We start from the raw sequence: 14,721 nt of genomic DNA on the forward strand, positions 1-14,721 counted from the left end.
AGGAATCGAACCCGGGTCAGTCGTGTGCAAGGCAAATATTCTACCAAACTGTGCTACCACCAATTCTCTTTACTCCATCTGGAGGATTTGCAAATGGTCATGTTTCTGCTAGGTCAGAAATGAAGTGAAGTCCATAAGTCAGAGGAAAAGATGGATTTGGGAATTCCAAATTGACTTAAACCAGTGCAGTCCCTGCCTTTTGAAAGGTTGCTTCATAAAGAGGAAATAAAATGCTCAGTTGGGTTCAGTCTTATAATTAGTAATTTAAACTGACTAAATAAACCTGGATTTGATCCTCAGAACCCCACATGGTACACAGAGCCTCTTCATAAGTGATCCCTGAGTGCAGAGTCAGGAGAAGCCCTGAGCACCACAGAGTGTGACCCAAAAAGGAAATCAAAAAACAGTGCATAAACTTATTTGACACATAAGATGAAAAAATATATATACTCTATATCTGTCTCATATGTGGCACATAAAGATACACAGCAAGACAGCAACAAAGGACTGAAGGCAACACAATGGAAGAACTAATCCACACAACTGAGTTTGGTGGGGGGGGGGGGGGTTGAAAGGGCGGGGGTGCTGGGGTCCTTGGGAGGTGGGTACACCAGTGATGGGTGTGCTGTTGGAATTATGTACATGGTAAACTATCATTAACAGTATTGAAAATCACAGAACCTCAGTCAATAAAAAAATTTTTTTTAAATCCTATTTCCATTATTGTGCTATTTTGTTTTATTCACAGCACGTGGCATCCACAGATATGAACAGCAAATGCTTAAGCTTACCTCGCCTTCACCTTTGCTGGTCCAATAATTCAGTTCCTCCACATCAATCAGCTTGATATGATTGCAGGGCAGGGGAGCCCCAACATGTCCTAGAAGACCAGAGCAAAATGGCAAATGTCAATTTCAGATCTTTTTCAGAACTGTAACATCCCCCTCCCTCCCTCAGTGCAAGCAAAGTTCGGAATCATAGATGGAAAGTGATGCCACAGGGAAGAGTTGACGACTAAACAAAATTCTGGAGAAAGGAGAGGCCACCTCTTTTGAACCTTTTTTTTTTTAATCTAAATTAAAGATCCAGGCAGACACACCTGGCCCAGTACCAACCCACACAGACTCACTGGTGGGCGTTGTGTGGGGGCAGACAAACACCAAAACCAAGCAGAATCATGATTGTTTTTTTTTTACAATAGTGGTCATATTAAAACATTTCCCCACTGTCAGATCACAAATTTGGTCTGTGGGTAGGGAGGGGAGAAATGATAAAATATAATCATTACTCCCTTTCCATTCTGCTTTTCTAGATACTTGATCAATGCACTAGTATTTAATCTAAAATTCTTATAAAATTCTAATTAGGGCACATGCCTAGCAGCAAATGGGTTCAATCTCTGGTTCCACATGGCCTTCCAAGAATCACTGACTAGCCCTGGAGGCCCCAAGCACTGCCAGTGGTCCTCAGTTTCCCTGGCACTGTGGGGTCCAAGCAGCACTACATCCTTAGACCCTGGCATTGAACCACTGACCCTAGTTGGCTAGGTATCATTGGAAGTGGCGCCTGGATCCCCTGAGTACCACTTGGGAGGCTCCCTAAAAATATAGATTCTGATTCACTAGGTCCCAAGATATGTCTTGAAAGTCTACGTTTTGTGGGGGGGTAGGAGAAGGGCTCCTAAGCAAGGCTCAGGGGTGTAGAGGCTCCCAGTGGTACTCAGCCAGCTATGTGTACCATATAGTTCAAAATGGGGTGAAGTAGAAGAGCTTAGGTGAGCCTCAGTACCTCTGAGATACTGGGGCCCACCTAAGCCACCCTGGTCATGCTCAGGGCCCTCTGGGTCCACATCCAGTGGTGTCTAGAGGCATCCTCCCCTGCACCTGGCTGTGTTCAGGGGCACATGGTGCTAGGCACTGAACTCGGGTCTCCTCCATGCCAGAAATGCATTCCAACCTTTCAGCTATTTCCCCAGAACCGAGATTCTACATATCTCAAGGTCTCAAGAGATGCTGACAGATCTGTCCCATTCTACTTCAGTAACAAATGGACAATTTCCCCCCAAAAGTAAGACTTCAAATTTTCTTGATCTTATGTACTCCAACTACAATGACGTCTATGTCATTTTTTAATAATTCTCACAAAATTCACTAGCCAGGTAGAGAGATTTAAGGCAGGTTGTGAAGCATTATGTGGCTCATAAATGGATAAATGTTGTGACAATTTGATTTTTCTTCTAAATGAGAGGCTGCTAAACCCTGCACAATTGTGAAGTGGCATCTACGTCCTCAAGCTCAATAGCCTTTACAACGTTTTATGGTAAGGATGAATGACAAAGACAAATCTCAAAAATCTTAGATGGGAAAATGTAGAGGATGATACAAATGGGAAAAAAGAGTCCAAAGGGAGGGGAGGCATGAGGGGAAATAACACGATGCAGCAACAGGAATGAATAAATGAATGAACCAGGATTTCAGAAGACAGTTCTGATAGATTTGCCAGTGCTAGATAGATCAAAGAACATATACAGAAGAGGTTTTATTCAGTTAGAGCTTAAAGAAATAAAATTGGGGTGTGGTGGAGGATGGAAGCACTTCTATAACTGGCCAAATACGATTTCAGCTTAGAATCCACCTATCATGTTTCTGCTGACTTCCTCGAGGTGCCCTGAAAATAGTATTTCATTACTGTGCATATTTCTTTTGCATGTACATCATCTCAAGTTTTCTAGTGCATAGTTGAGCAAACTTAAGCATAGAAGGTGGCTTCTGGCTCACAGAAGAAGTTGGCAGCCTGAAGGATTCTGCTGTTTTCAGATTTTTTTTCTATGTTTAGTCTATACCTGGTCATGGGCAGTCCATGTGCAACCTAGTGCTTCCTCCTTGCCCTGAAAGAGGAGTCTTTTCAGGCTTTAGGATGTGGATAGGATCTGCAAGCTTCTAGAAATTGATATCACAGGATAGAAATTGATATCACAGTTCATAATGGCCCTTTAGAAACAGTGCTCTGGCCACTCCAAATTTCTCTCCTCCCCTGAATCATACCCATTTCACAGCAGCTCTCCGTATTATAATATCATTCAGGGAGAGTGTGTGGTATTTAGAACCTATCAAATGTAATATGCTGATATTTACTAATATCCTAAGTGTTTTTTTTCACTTCGAGTTGAATTGTGAGTCAATCTTTTTCCCCCCACAATTTCTATTTATCTACAAAAGAAATAGCAAAACACAAAAGTATGTAACAAAGAATAACTACTCATATAGCATGATCTATACCCAAACATAATATGAGTGTTTTTTGACTACTTCTTTGACTCGTTTGCAAAGTGCCCATGTAAATCATTACCACTTCTCCAGCCCATCCTACCTGAGGTCCAGTCCCCGGGTGTGGTAAAGGTACATCCAGCCGTACACTCAGTTTGGCCGTAACCTTCATAAACCTTCAAAGCAAAACACAGAAACCAAACTGTGGACTCACCTTCCGGGAGGTGGTTGGCTGCCATTTCCAGCCAGCTACCGGCCCACTGACCTGCTCCATGCCCAGAACAGTGGAAGGGGACTTGGTCTAGAGATAGGGAATTCCAAATGAAGCTACACAGACAACCGGTGTTTGCATGGAAGAAGGTCTATTTTTACCAGAGATACCCAGAAGACAATGTTTCGTGGTCTCGGTAAAGATTTCTGACATATTTTAACTACTTACTTCATTTTCCATTTCAATATGTGTTGACAAATCTTTTAAAAATCCATTATAAATTTTATCTTGTCTCTGTAGATTATTCCCCTCTAACATCCCATCTCTTTACAGGAAAACACCATGTGGGATACTCTGCCACTGGTGTGGTCAGGCCATGTTGGTACAGAACAGGAAAACAGTATAAGAAGCCCACAGTTTCTAAGGTGCAAAATTTGAAGCATGCACATTATAAACCAGATGTGCTTACTGTACTTCAAATTGAGCCATAAGAATCACCATGTCACTACGCTCCACATCTATGGAAGAAATAAATGCCAACTGAATGGATAAATATAGGAATTTTTCTTCATTCCTTCAGTTTTCACATATGACAAAATCTACTGGATAAAACTACATAACTTAAAAGGACTCTCTGTGGAGGGATCGCTTGAGATGGGAGATGTGTGCTGAAAGTAGATAAAAGACCAAACCTGATGGCCTCTCAGTATCTGTATTGCAAACCATAATACTCAAAAGTAGAGAGAGAGTAAGAGGGAAATTATCTGCCATATAGGCAAGGGGAGGGGTGGAATACTGGGGACATTGGTGGTGGAAAAAGTACACTGGTGGAGGAATGGGTGTTCGATCACTGTATGACTGAAACTCAAACATGAAAGCTTTGTAACTGTATCGCACAGCGATTCAATAAAAAAAAAAATAATATTTTTAAAAAGGACTTTCCGCTCCCTGCCCTGGGCTCCTCTTGTAGATATGAGGGTGTGGAGAAGCAGCAGGGGTGTGAGGTAGGTCCCATAGCACTCTGAGGAACTTTCCAGTTTTTCCTATCCTTTCCTCACTGTGAATATATGTGGATTTTCCAGAATGTTGACGGGTCTCTTGGCCTTTTTCCATCCTCAGAGGAGGGAGATTTTTCCCACTAAGTTTTATCCCCAGGATCTTTCCCTGCACAGTGAAAGATATAGTTGGTTTCCTGCTTTTCCTTAACACTCCCCACTGGCCCCAGAAACAGTTACTTAATGTCAATACCTGGCATCCCAGAGCTGCTCGGAGGAATCCCAGGACTGCTGGAGAAGCGGGGGCTGCTCCAGTAACAATCATCCTCACGCTCCCGCCAAGACTGGCCTGTGGGAAGAGAGAACTTGCAAGTCTGCATTAATGGCTCAAGAAAGACTAGCTTATCTGGGTCTCAGGTGACATCAATACTCAATTAACTGGACCCCAGGCTGAGGATCTGGAAAGAGGCCTGAGGCTATTCAACAAAGAGTTGAGAAGGTCCCTTCTTCTTGCACAAGAACCAATCAACTTTTTTTTTTTTTTTTTTTTTTTTTTTTTTTTGCTTTTTTGGGTCATACCGGTGATGCTCAGGGGTTACTCCTGGCCTGTACTCAGTAACTACTCCTGGTGGTGCTCAAGAGACCATATGGAATGCTGGGAATTGAACCCAGGTCAGCCAGGCAAATGCCCTATCCAGTATGCTATCACCCCAGCCCCACCAATCAACTTTTCAACTCAACCCATATTACAGCCAACATTTTTATGTCTCTGAGATCTACGCATAGACCTGAGGACCATCCTACCATCTTGATTCTCTTTTTTTTTAATGTGCACTATTGTTCCCTTACTCTCTTGCCACTGCAAGCATCCAAAACAATTACTTAGGACAATTTCTTCCCACTTCCAGCTTAATGGCATAATAATTTTTTCTCCATGTAGAAATCAATATCATGCTCTATTTGCTATGCATTGTAGAGGACAAAGAATTCTTTAAACACTTTGTTTCTGTAACTTGAGCTGAGAGTTTAAATATTAATTTTCATAGCTAAAAATATGCCAAGAGAAGATGAGTAGTTCTACTAATTAGTGACAAATTCCTTGGGTCATGTAGTGTCTGAAAACTTCAGTGAGGATTTAGAAATGATTACTTTAAGCCTGGCCTAGTTTGGGATAGGAAATAAGAGGAAGAAAAAGATCCCTGGCCATCTGGCTAGACAGACCCAAACACTGAGGGAAAACCTCCTCTGCTCTCCCTGGCCAAGGTTCCAGCGTGGGGAGAGAAAAAACATTCATGTCCTACTGGCTCCCTGGTGAACCCGAAGGCTAGGGCAAAGTTGTGCAATGCCTGAGGAAGTCAAGGGAACTACTTACTTTTCAGGAGGCCTTGTTGTTGCTGTTCTCTAAAGAACAAATATGAGTCCTTTAGAATTTTAATGGTGTTAAGTTGAAGCTTTATGACTATGAACAAGTGACATATTTCATTAAATTTCGGTCACTACGATGAACTTCTCTAACTCTGTAAGACCTCCATGAGACACTGGGGAGACTAATTTGTAATCACTTGTTTATTTTCTTACCTGAATCTTATTAAAGAAGAGTTCATCCCAGATACTGTTGTTCCTGATGATTCCACAGCGTATTTCAGCCTGTTTACGCTTCGCAGCAAACTCCAGAAGCCAGCGCTTTAATGGTGTGTCTGCCTGACTGAAGATCTGAGGAACAGTGAGAAATAGCTGTGAGGACTGGAGGCCTCATTCTTCCCCTTTGTCTCCCTAAGAATCACAGGAGGTGTGACATCTCACTCACTAACAGTTAAGAGAAGCAGATTTGGGGCATACCGTGGCACTTGTTCAAGGAATAGCAACTTCCGGACAAGGGGATGGGAGTGTGGGGTTACAGGTGTAGGGAATGAATAGAAATTTCCCCATCAGGGTTTTAAAGAATAGGAAGAAAACAAGAGCAGGAGAAGTAAAAGTCAGGGACTGCCAAGAGGAGCAACCCCAAGACTATGGTGGCCAAACAAAAAGTTGGGTCTGACCCAACCAACCCAACAGGTCTGCAGTCCTTGGGCCTGACCAGAGGCAATAGGAGGCTCACCTTGTCATACATTCGGTTCAGCAGGCGTGGTACCACAGGGAAGATAGTGGGGCACAGAGCCTTCATGTCATCTGAGAGGAGACGGATATCTCCCTGGAAGAAGCCAACGCGTCCTCCATGGCAGTAGACGACAGACTGGAGGAAGCAGACAGTAAGGAACATCATTCAGAGAGTGGCCCCCAGCTGCAGTCCAGAGCTTCACTATAGGTGGGGCACCCCACCGTGACCCCCCCACCGAGCTCTGGCAGATTCCACAAAACAATGAAGTGACCCTCTGCCCGCTCCCACCTCACCACCTTCCCACCGAGTCCCACCAGGCAGGGGAGAAAACAAATAAGGGGTGCTGTGCCTCTGGAAGATCCTGGAGCAGTCTGTCTCACTGGTAGCCACCCCTCCTATGGACCCCCAAACTCTGGAGACTTGGATCTTTGAGCTACACCAGGTTACCGCTCATCACTGGTTCTGCTCTGGGCCTGTAGATTTCTCTGTAGACACCCCAAAACACTGGAAGGGTGTACAGGGCCCCAGCAGACACGAAATGTTGCTAACATTGGCCAGGGGTAAGTCTGAAGGGAGTCCTGGGAAAGCCTGACTGGCTCCCTGTGGGACTAAGCGGATGCCAGGGGCGAGTTCTGCACTCCTCCCCGACAGCTAATGGCAAGCCCATGAGAGGCAGTTCTCCACTTCTGATCTCTAGTTTCAGGTATGTGGCAAAGGGAGTCACCCAGAGTCATGTGCTAATGATGCCTAATCATAGCAGGGCCCGGCAGCCTCCTGTGCCACCTGCTTTCTCTCTGCCACGGTCAGATGGGGGCGGCTCAGGAGTCTGTTCACAAGGCTGGTTGAGTGATGCAAACATGCGGAATTCTTCGCCCCCACACCTACATGTATATTCTTGCTCCCTACTCCCTTTGTGCCCCCCCCCATGTGGCCCTTCTCAGGGGCAACACCAATCCCACTGACAGACCATCACCATCTGAACCCCCAACTTTACTGCCTTATTTTGAAGGGGTCCATGATTTTTAAAGGCATGGAATATAACTGTTTGGGGTTCTAAGTGTACCGCACACAGACCACATGGGCAAGACCTTCCAGGAGGCTGCAGTGCTCTCTGAGTCAAAGCCATAGTGAAGGTGCTTCCCTGGAGCAACACTCCAGGAAGGCCAGGTGAGAAACCAAGGTCCCCGGGCAGGTCTGGTACCTTCTAAGGACAGGGCACATTAGTTCTAAGTCACCAGTGACACAGGACACCCTGCTGGGATTCTGGGTTTGGGGCACAGACTGTGCCTCCCTGAAACCAGGGCCTTACCTGCACCATTCGGTCAAACATGTGTGCTAAAGGCAAATAGGAAATGTGCACATCCGCACACGTGGGAGCCCACTGGCTCTGCAAGAAAACACAAGGAGCCCGGGCAAGGCCCGTCAGTCAGGCGGGCGTCTTACCTGGATCACTCTCTCAAACATGTGAGCCAGAGGCAGGAAGGAGATGAGCACATCGTCCTGTCTCGGAAAGATCACTTTCTGCAGGTGACGGGCATGGGAGACAGAAAGGAAAGAAACACTGACAGGAAGACAACAAGAGAGTCATAAAACAATAAAGAGAAAATGGTCCTAGAGGGGCAAATAGGAAGAGAGGGAAGGGGAATGGGGAGGAGGGGGAAGATAGAGAGGGAAGAAAGATGAGAGAGAGAAAGGATGGAAGAGCAAGAGAGAGAGAAAGAGAGAGCATGAGAAAACGAAGAGAGAGAAGCGAAGGGAAGAAAAGAGAGAAGAGAAAAAAAGACAGAGAGACAGGGCAGCATAGGAAGCGGAGTGTTAGGTCGCAGCGCCAGTGGGTCTAGGTTATCTGCAGAAGCAAAGAGCCAAATGAAGCACATAGAAACCAGCAGAGCACAGCTCCGCAGGGAAGTCTCCTTGGGGATTGATCTCACTTGCAGTCAGCAGGCGCCAGCCTGGCTCTCCACCCTCCTCCCTGCAGCCGCAGGACCAGGAGGCTCCGTTCCCCACGCTCTGGCCACCGGGGCAGGGATTCAGAGGGCCTCGTCTTGTCGGCACTTTCTAGACCTTCCAGAGAAAGGGGCCCAGAGAACCCTAAGTCTACATCAACTGTGGCTGAGGCATGAGCCCTGACAGTGTTGCGGGCAAGGCCAAACCACAAGCTGGGCAAACGGGGCATTGGGGCAGTCTGCAGCTCCCCTAGCACAGAAGGGCCCCAGCCCACAGTTCACAGGTGGGATGGGCCTCAGAGTCTAGGCCTCTGGGAACTCCAGCCTTGGTCAAGGTCTCCTTTCTCCTGGACTAGCTTCTGGATGAATATACCAGAAGCTGGCTCCTGGCTCCTGACCAGGGTGGAGTGCCCACAGCCTCTGACACTTCTCTACTCAACTCTGGGACTGTCTGGGGCAAGTGTTCCAGAATGTCACATAGCATAAATGTAGACACAGATTTTTCTCCATTGTGGAGAAAAGGCTTAACTTAATACATTCTTTTCTCCTTGAGAAGCTGTAGGACACTCGGATACTCACCTCTCACAGGAAAAGATCCTCCTTTCTTAGATGGTTACAAAATGCTAACGAGCTTTTTATCAGGCCCAGATAACAAGCTGTTTAAAATTTTAGGTTTAAACTACAGCTTTATAAATAAATAGGCAGTTGCCATTGTTTCTCAGACTCTAGTAGTCCTTAAACACAAAACGATTAAATTAAACCCTTACTAAAAAAAAAAAGTTATTAAGAATACTTCCTAAATAAAGGTAAACACAACCCATAGGTGTCTCAATTTTTGAAGGTAAAAATGAAAAATAAGGGGCTGGGGAGATAGCTCCAAGAGAAGACGCACACACGCTGCATGGTGGGAAGGCCCAAGGCCCATCACTGGCCCTTCCCAGTCTCTCAACACAACGGTGTGGCCCTGGTGACCCCCAGCACTGCTGGGCCCAAGAAGTACCACATGGAGGCCTGAGCACTGAACTATAGGGTCCGCACTGGGCAATGTAAAGCTGGGAATGGTTTCTGGATCCCTGAGTACAGTGGGGGAGTCCACCACTCTTGCCAAAAAAAAAAAAAAAAAGGAATTAAAGGAATTACATGATTTGGTGGGGAAGAGAATCAAGCACTCTTAGAAATCAAATGAATTTGCTTGTGGGTATAGATCATCTCAGTATCTGGGGGTGGAAGTGTCTGTAAGAAAGGGGTTGTTCTGGGTCGGAGCAATAGCACAGTGGGTAGGGCATTTGCTTTGCACGTGAATGACCCGGGTTCGATCCCCAGCTTCCCATATGGTCCCCTGAGCACTACCAGGAGAAATTTCTGAATGAAAAGCCAGGAGTAACCCCTGAGCATCGCTGGGTGTAACCCAAAAGCCAAAAAGCCAAAAAAAAAAAAAAAAAAAAAGGTTGTTCTAATGAGAACAGACATGGCTGCCTGTGACTAGCACTGTGGCAGCCCAGATCACATCAGGGGGAAAAAGCAAACAAGTGAAAAAACCTCTGAGGCTTGAAGATGTCCTCAAGAGACACCTGCATTAGTGAGTCTATTCTATTCACCTCTGTCACTTTTAGAAAGCCTGAGAAATCAGCCACCACGTTCCCATGGGTGAGCATCGCACCTTTTGGGTTCCCTGAAAAGAGAAAGCAAGAAGATAAATTAGCTGGAGACTCAAGAGTCCTCCCTGAGAACAGCGCCCCAGCCAGTCATCCCCAGTACCATCTCTGACCCCCGAGCTCTGGGGCTTGAGGGGCTGTGATCTTGGCCTCCCCATGCCCCCACTGAGGGTACAGAGTCCCCTCCATTGATCATATTTACCCCATAACCTATGCTGCTCTGGCCCTGAGCAGGGCTAGTCACAGAAAGCTGCATCCAACTCTGCTGGCAAGAAGTTGTCCTCCACTTGCTCTCAGAGAGGAATGGCTGGAGCCCCCCATGCTGGGTAGTGCACCTGCCCGTGCCTGCTATATGGATATTCTTGGTTTTCACACAACTTTCATTCCTGTTCATGATGGAGCCTGGGGTCCCTAGGTAACTCAAATGCCAGAAATCAGGTGGGGACCGGGACACAGCAGGCTTGGCAGGGAGGCTATCTTGGTTCCTTTTTCATGTTGGGGGTCAGCACAATGCCAGCAAGCCACGTCTCTCCTCTCACTGCCATACTGGTGAGACAGGGAAATGGCTTCTCTCACGTCTAAGGATAGAAACTGAGTACAAGGATTATAAGGCAAAAGTTCCCACTGAGAGCAGACACAGTAGCTGTGATACTCCACAAGGGAGGAGTTTACCCAGGAAACAGCAAATAGGCCAGTGTATTAGCCTAGCAACCCTCACCTGCTTAAACAGGTGGAGATTAGAAAGCATTATACTAAATGTAAACTGCTCCTTCAAATTCACCAAGTCAAATTAGGTGAATTTCATGAAAGAGGAAGAGGAATAGAGTTGAATGAATTTGTAGGGAGACCTGCTTTGGGGAGCACCCTAGAAACTATTAAAAGGAAAGGAGTCCTTTCTCCCAAACCCAATCCTGAAATCTAATCTAATTTAGACCTTATGGGGAGAGTTCATTTTGTATCGTAGAGCGGAGGGACCCTATGAGAAAGATGAAGAAATCAGGTTGCTCCAAACTAATAAATCCCAGGGACTGGGTATGGATGTAATCTGCAGAAAGAGCGTTAGTCTAACGGGGGTAGTGAGGAATGGCAGGTTAAAAACTTGACCTTATCCAAAAGCCAGTTTACCAGGGAAATAGGATTAGCTTCCTTCAAAATTAGGGAGAAACAATTGCACCCCAGAGACAGAAACTGAGACAGAAGCTGAAGGAAAGTGTGGAACAGACAACTGCATCAGGAGGACCCTTGCAAGTGTTGTGAAGAAGAATTAGTTTTAAACCTTTGACCAAAATCATATTTCAACTTTCAGGTCCCACTTTCTTATTCTCCCTGCACGACTCCCCCCAGCAGGAAATGGAGGTGAAACCGGAGGCAAGGGGAAGGCAGAGAGAGCCTTCCCTGCAGAACACACCCGCAGCTGCGGAGAGGAGTCTTAATGAAGTGAACAATTCCTATCTGGAACTGCCACTTGTTAATTCTGAATTAAGACTGTGTTTGTAATTTGCAGTGACTTATAATTATCTGAGAATGACCAGAAAAGGCATGACATGCTTGTTTTTATCCCGCGCTAGGAAAATAACTTCCCCAAGGAGCAAGTTTAAAGGAACAGAGGGAGATGAAAATCAAGTTGCTCTCATGATACACCACGAAGCCTATTTGCTCAACTTGCTGGTGACCCATTTGTCAGAGAAAAAGAATCAGAAATGGCCCCATCATGGTCTGACATGGATGCACGGTTTGATTGGATGTACACTTGTACCCTATGCTCTGACACTTAGACCCATACTACAAATCACAGAGGTGACCTGGGCCACAGAGAAGGTTAAAAGCTTTGAAAAGTTGCATTTTATAATAGATAGCTGTTTTAAAGTCTTCTCCATAGGCTCTGACTCACCTCTGTTTATCTTTCTTCTGCCTCAGGCTCTCTCCTTAAACCCAGGTCCATATTAGGAAATTTCCCTATATCATCTCCTACACACAAATCCCACAGACCCCCACAAACTATGTCAAAAAATGTCATCTGGAAACTTTTACCTGTGAATTCTAAGGTTCAAAAATTTTCTTAAGGAATGTTTCCAAAACACTAGAAACGAAATCAGAACTGGCACAAATATAGTCCTGTGCTATAGAGAGCTTGATTTCTACTTGACAAGTCACTGGTGCCTAATACAACATGAGAGTGTATTGTCTGACAACATCATCTTCATGGATAAAAAATTTCTCAGGTTTCTAAATAAGTCCCAGAGGCATACAGTAACAGTATTCGATTTTGTTTAGCTTACACAAGCCCTTTTCCACTCCTACATGACAAGAAAAGTTTACCTTTGAATACAAATGTCTTCCTGGGCTCGGGGATGGCTCAGTGGCAGAGTGCCTGTGGTACAGGTGTGAGGCCCCGAGTTCGATCCCCGGACTGCCCCACAAGCCGAGTGTGATCCAAGAGGCATTGCCATTCGGGATCCCGACACCACAACAAAGATGTGCGGTCTTCAGTGCACCGCAAACAAGTGTGTATGAGCACCGCAACTAATGCAAGAGAAGCTGGATCATGGTAACATAACAACAGCAACAACAACAACAAAAAGGGAGGGGAAAATATTAAAAATGAAACAAAATAAGCATCTTCTTTAGATATGAATAAAAAGTTATAAACTAGTTATAGAATTTAAAAAATGTTCATTTTTAATTTTCCCTTTACCCTTCCCTTTGTTATTTTTGAGGGGGGTGTCTCAAGCAGTACTCAGGGGGTCCAGAGGTCACTCATGACAATACTTGACTAACTGAACTGAACAGTGCAGTGCATAGATTCAGCAGTGCTCAGGGACACCCAAAGGTGCTCAGGGACTCAGATGGCACCAGGGACTGAATCCAGGTCCCTGTGCATGCAAGTCACACACCCATCACCACTGAGATCCCCTCCCATTTGTCGCCTGTATTGTTGTGATGTCCAGGGGGCCACATACGTGATGCACTGGGATCACACTCAGTGATGGTGGCGTTGGGGATTAGGAGGTGCCACAGATCGAACTCAGCCTCACACATGCAAGGCAAGTTCTCTGCCAAGGAGCAACATCCCTGGGCCTCTAATTATGGAAATGTTAAAGGGCTTCCAGGACTGTTCCAATTACTTAGAGTCATCTCTAGATGTGGTCCCAAAGCCCAGGGGAGAAGTGAGTGTTGAGCACAGATCCGAGAAGAGCATCCCTTCCCTTTCCTAGCAGGAAGGTCAGTGCTGAGAGGCAGACAGGCTCTGTTTGCTTTGCTGACTCAGGACAAGCAGAATTTCTTCCTAAACACAACACAGAAATGTTTCCAGGTTTCTCTCATGGAGAAGATGCTAAGCACATCCCACTAGGCCTACATGCACACCAAGTTCCAGCAGGGATCTCTGCTCAGGGCTCGCCTTTTTTGTGTGTGCAACATCTATGAGAAGCACCACCACCCAGGCCCTGGCATCTCCCCCATCCACATCTGTCAATGTTTGTCTGGCATTTGCTATCCAGCTTCCTTGCCGGTCAGGTGGGGAACTCTCCTAGCTTCAGATTCTGGAAGTGACACTTTGCCTGCAGCCAGTGTTTATGGGCTTGCCCCTCAAGTGGAAGGCAGGTCACTGGGTGAAGAAATGTCCTGGACAGGATGGGAGGAAGCAGCAGCGGGGAGGCGCTGAGCTCCAGGTTTCTCTTGCAGGGGTGGACGTGGGGGCTGTGGGCAGCGCTGGGCTCTCAAGCTGCTTGTTTCTGCTTTCACATAAAGATGGGTCACAAACAAGACTGGGAACAAGCACTCTAACTCTCAAAGTTTCATACTGCACGTAGCATGTTTGTCTTCCAGCTAAAGGTTCCTAACCCTTTTTTAGACTGAATTGTAATTTCATCAACGCTGTAATTTTTAAAGTCCTATTTGACAATTCAGAGTAATATAAATATTAACTGCATTTTTGGGCAATTACTAGACATTCCTAGTGTGGGCACTCTGCTAGACATTTTCTCTTGGCAGCTTGATTTGTGGGGAGCGTTGGGCCACACCCAGTGGTGCTTCGGGGCTATTCCCAGCTGGAGGTTGCTCCTGATGGGGGAACACAGAGGACACCCGGTGCCAGGGATCAACAGGGCCAGCTGCACACAAAGTAAGTAACCACTGTACTTTCCCTCTGACCCCAGGAGCTTGATTATTTATTGAAACAATCCTATGTTATAGGTACTACATGTATTCATTTAATAAACGAGGAAAATGAGGTTTAGGGAAGAAATGCTCCTTGGGACATAGCCATGTTCTCTCCAGGCTGAGATGTGGTTTTATGAGTTATGACCACACAAGCCTGGAACTGAACGGCACAAAACAAAGAGGTGAAGGGGAGTATTTTCCCTCTAGAAATGGCCTCTGACCAGCCACAGTTCTAGGGTTGATGAGCATTTATGTGCTGAGGACTGGGCTATTCTGGTTATCTCTCAGGAGAACCCAGAAGATTCCCAAATTGTTGCTGCCACCACCTTCTCTTCCCCTACCAGGTCCAGACCCTCACTAGGAATAGACCTGGCTGGTCCACTCCCCAA

General features: G+C 45.9%; 1 protein-coding gene across 5 annotated transcripts in view; it reads right to left on the reverse strand.

Annotated features, from left to right (window-relative positions):
* ACSL6 (acyl-CoA synthetase long chain family member 6) overlaps positions 1-14,721 on the reverse strand; it is a 67,289-nt gene that overhangs the window by 24,444 nt on the left and 28,124 nt on the right. For 4 of the 5 annotated variants that reach the window (XM_056124239.1, XM_056124241.1, XM_056124243.1 and 1 more), the window contains 7 exons: positions 10,115-10,188; positions 7,880-7,957; positions 6,571-6,705; positions 6,051-6,185; positions 4,726-4,821; positions 3,370-3,442; positions 792-880 (listed from right to left, as the gene is read on the reverse strand). In XM_056124239.1, coding sequence (XP_055980214.1) covers positions 792-880; positions 3,370-3,442; positions 4,726-4,821; positions 6,051-6,185; positions 6,571-6,705; positions 7,880-7,957; positions 10,115-10,188 — 680 coding nt within the window. Of the gene's footprint in view, positions 1-791; positions 881-3,369; positions 3,443-4,725; positions 4,822-6,050; positions 6,186-6,570; positions 6,706-7,879; positions 7,958-8,013; positions 8,092-10,114; positions 10,189-14,721 lie in introns of all 5 variants that reach the window. The other variant, XM_056124240.1, reaches the window with a different exon arrangement.

The sequence above is a fragment of the Sorex fumeus genome, unplaced genomic scaffold (genome assembly GCF_029834395.1).
Source record: "Sorex fumeus unplaced genomic scaffold, SorFum_2.1 ptg000051l, whole genome shotgun sequence".
NCBI lineage: Eukaryota > Metazoa > Chordata > Mammalia > Eulipotyphla > Soricidae > Sorex > Sorex fumeus.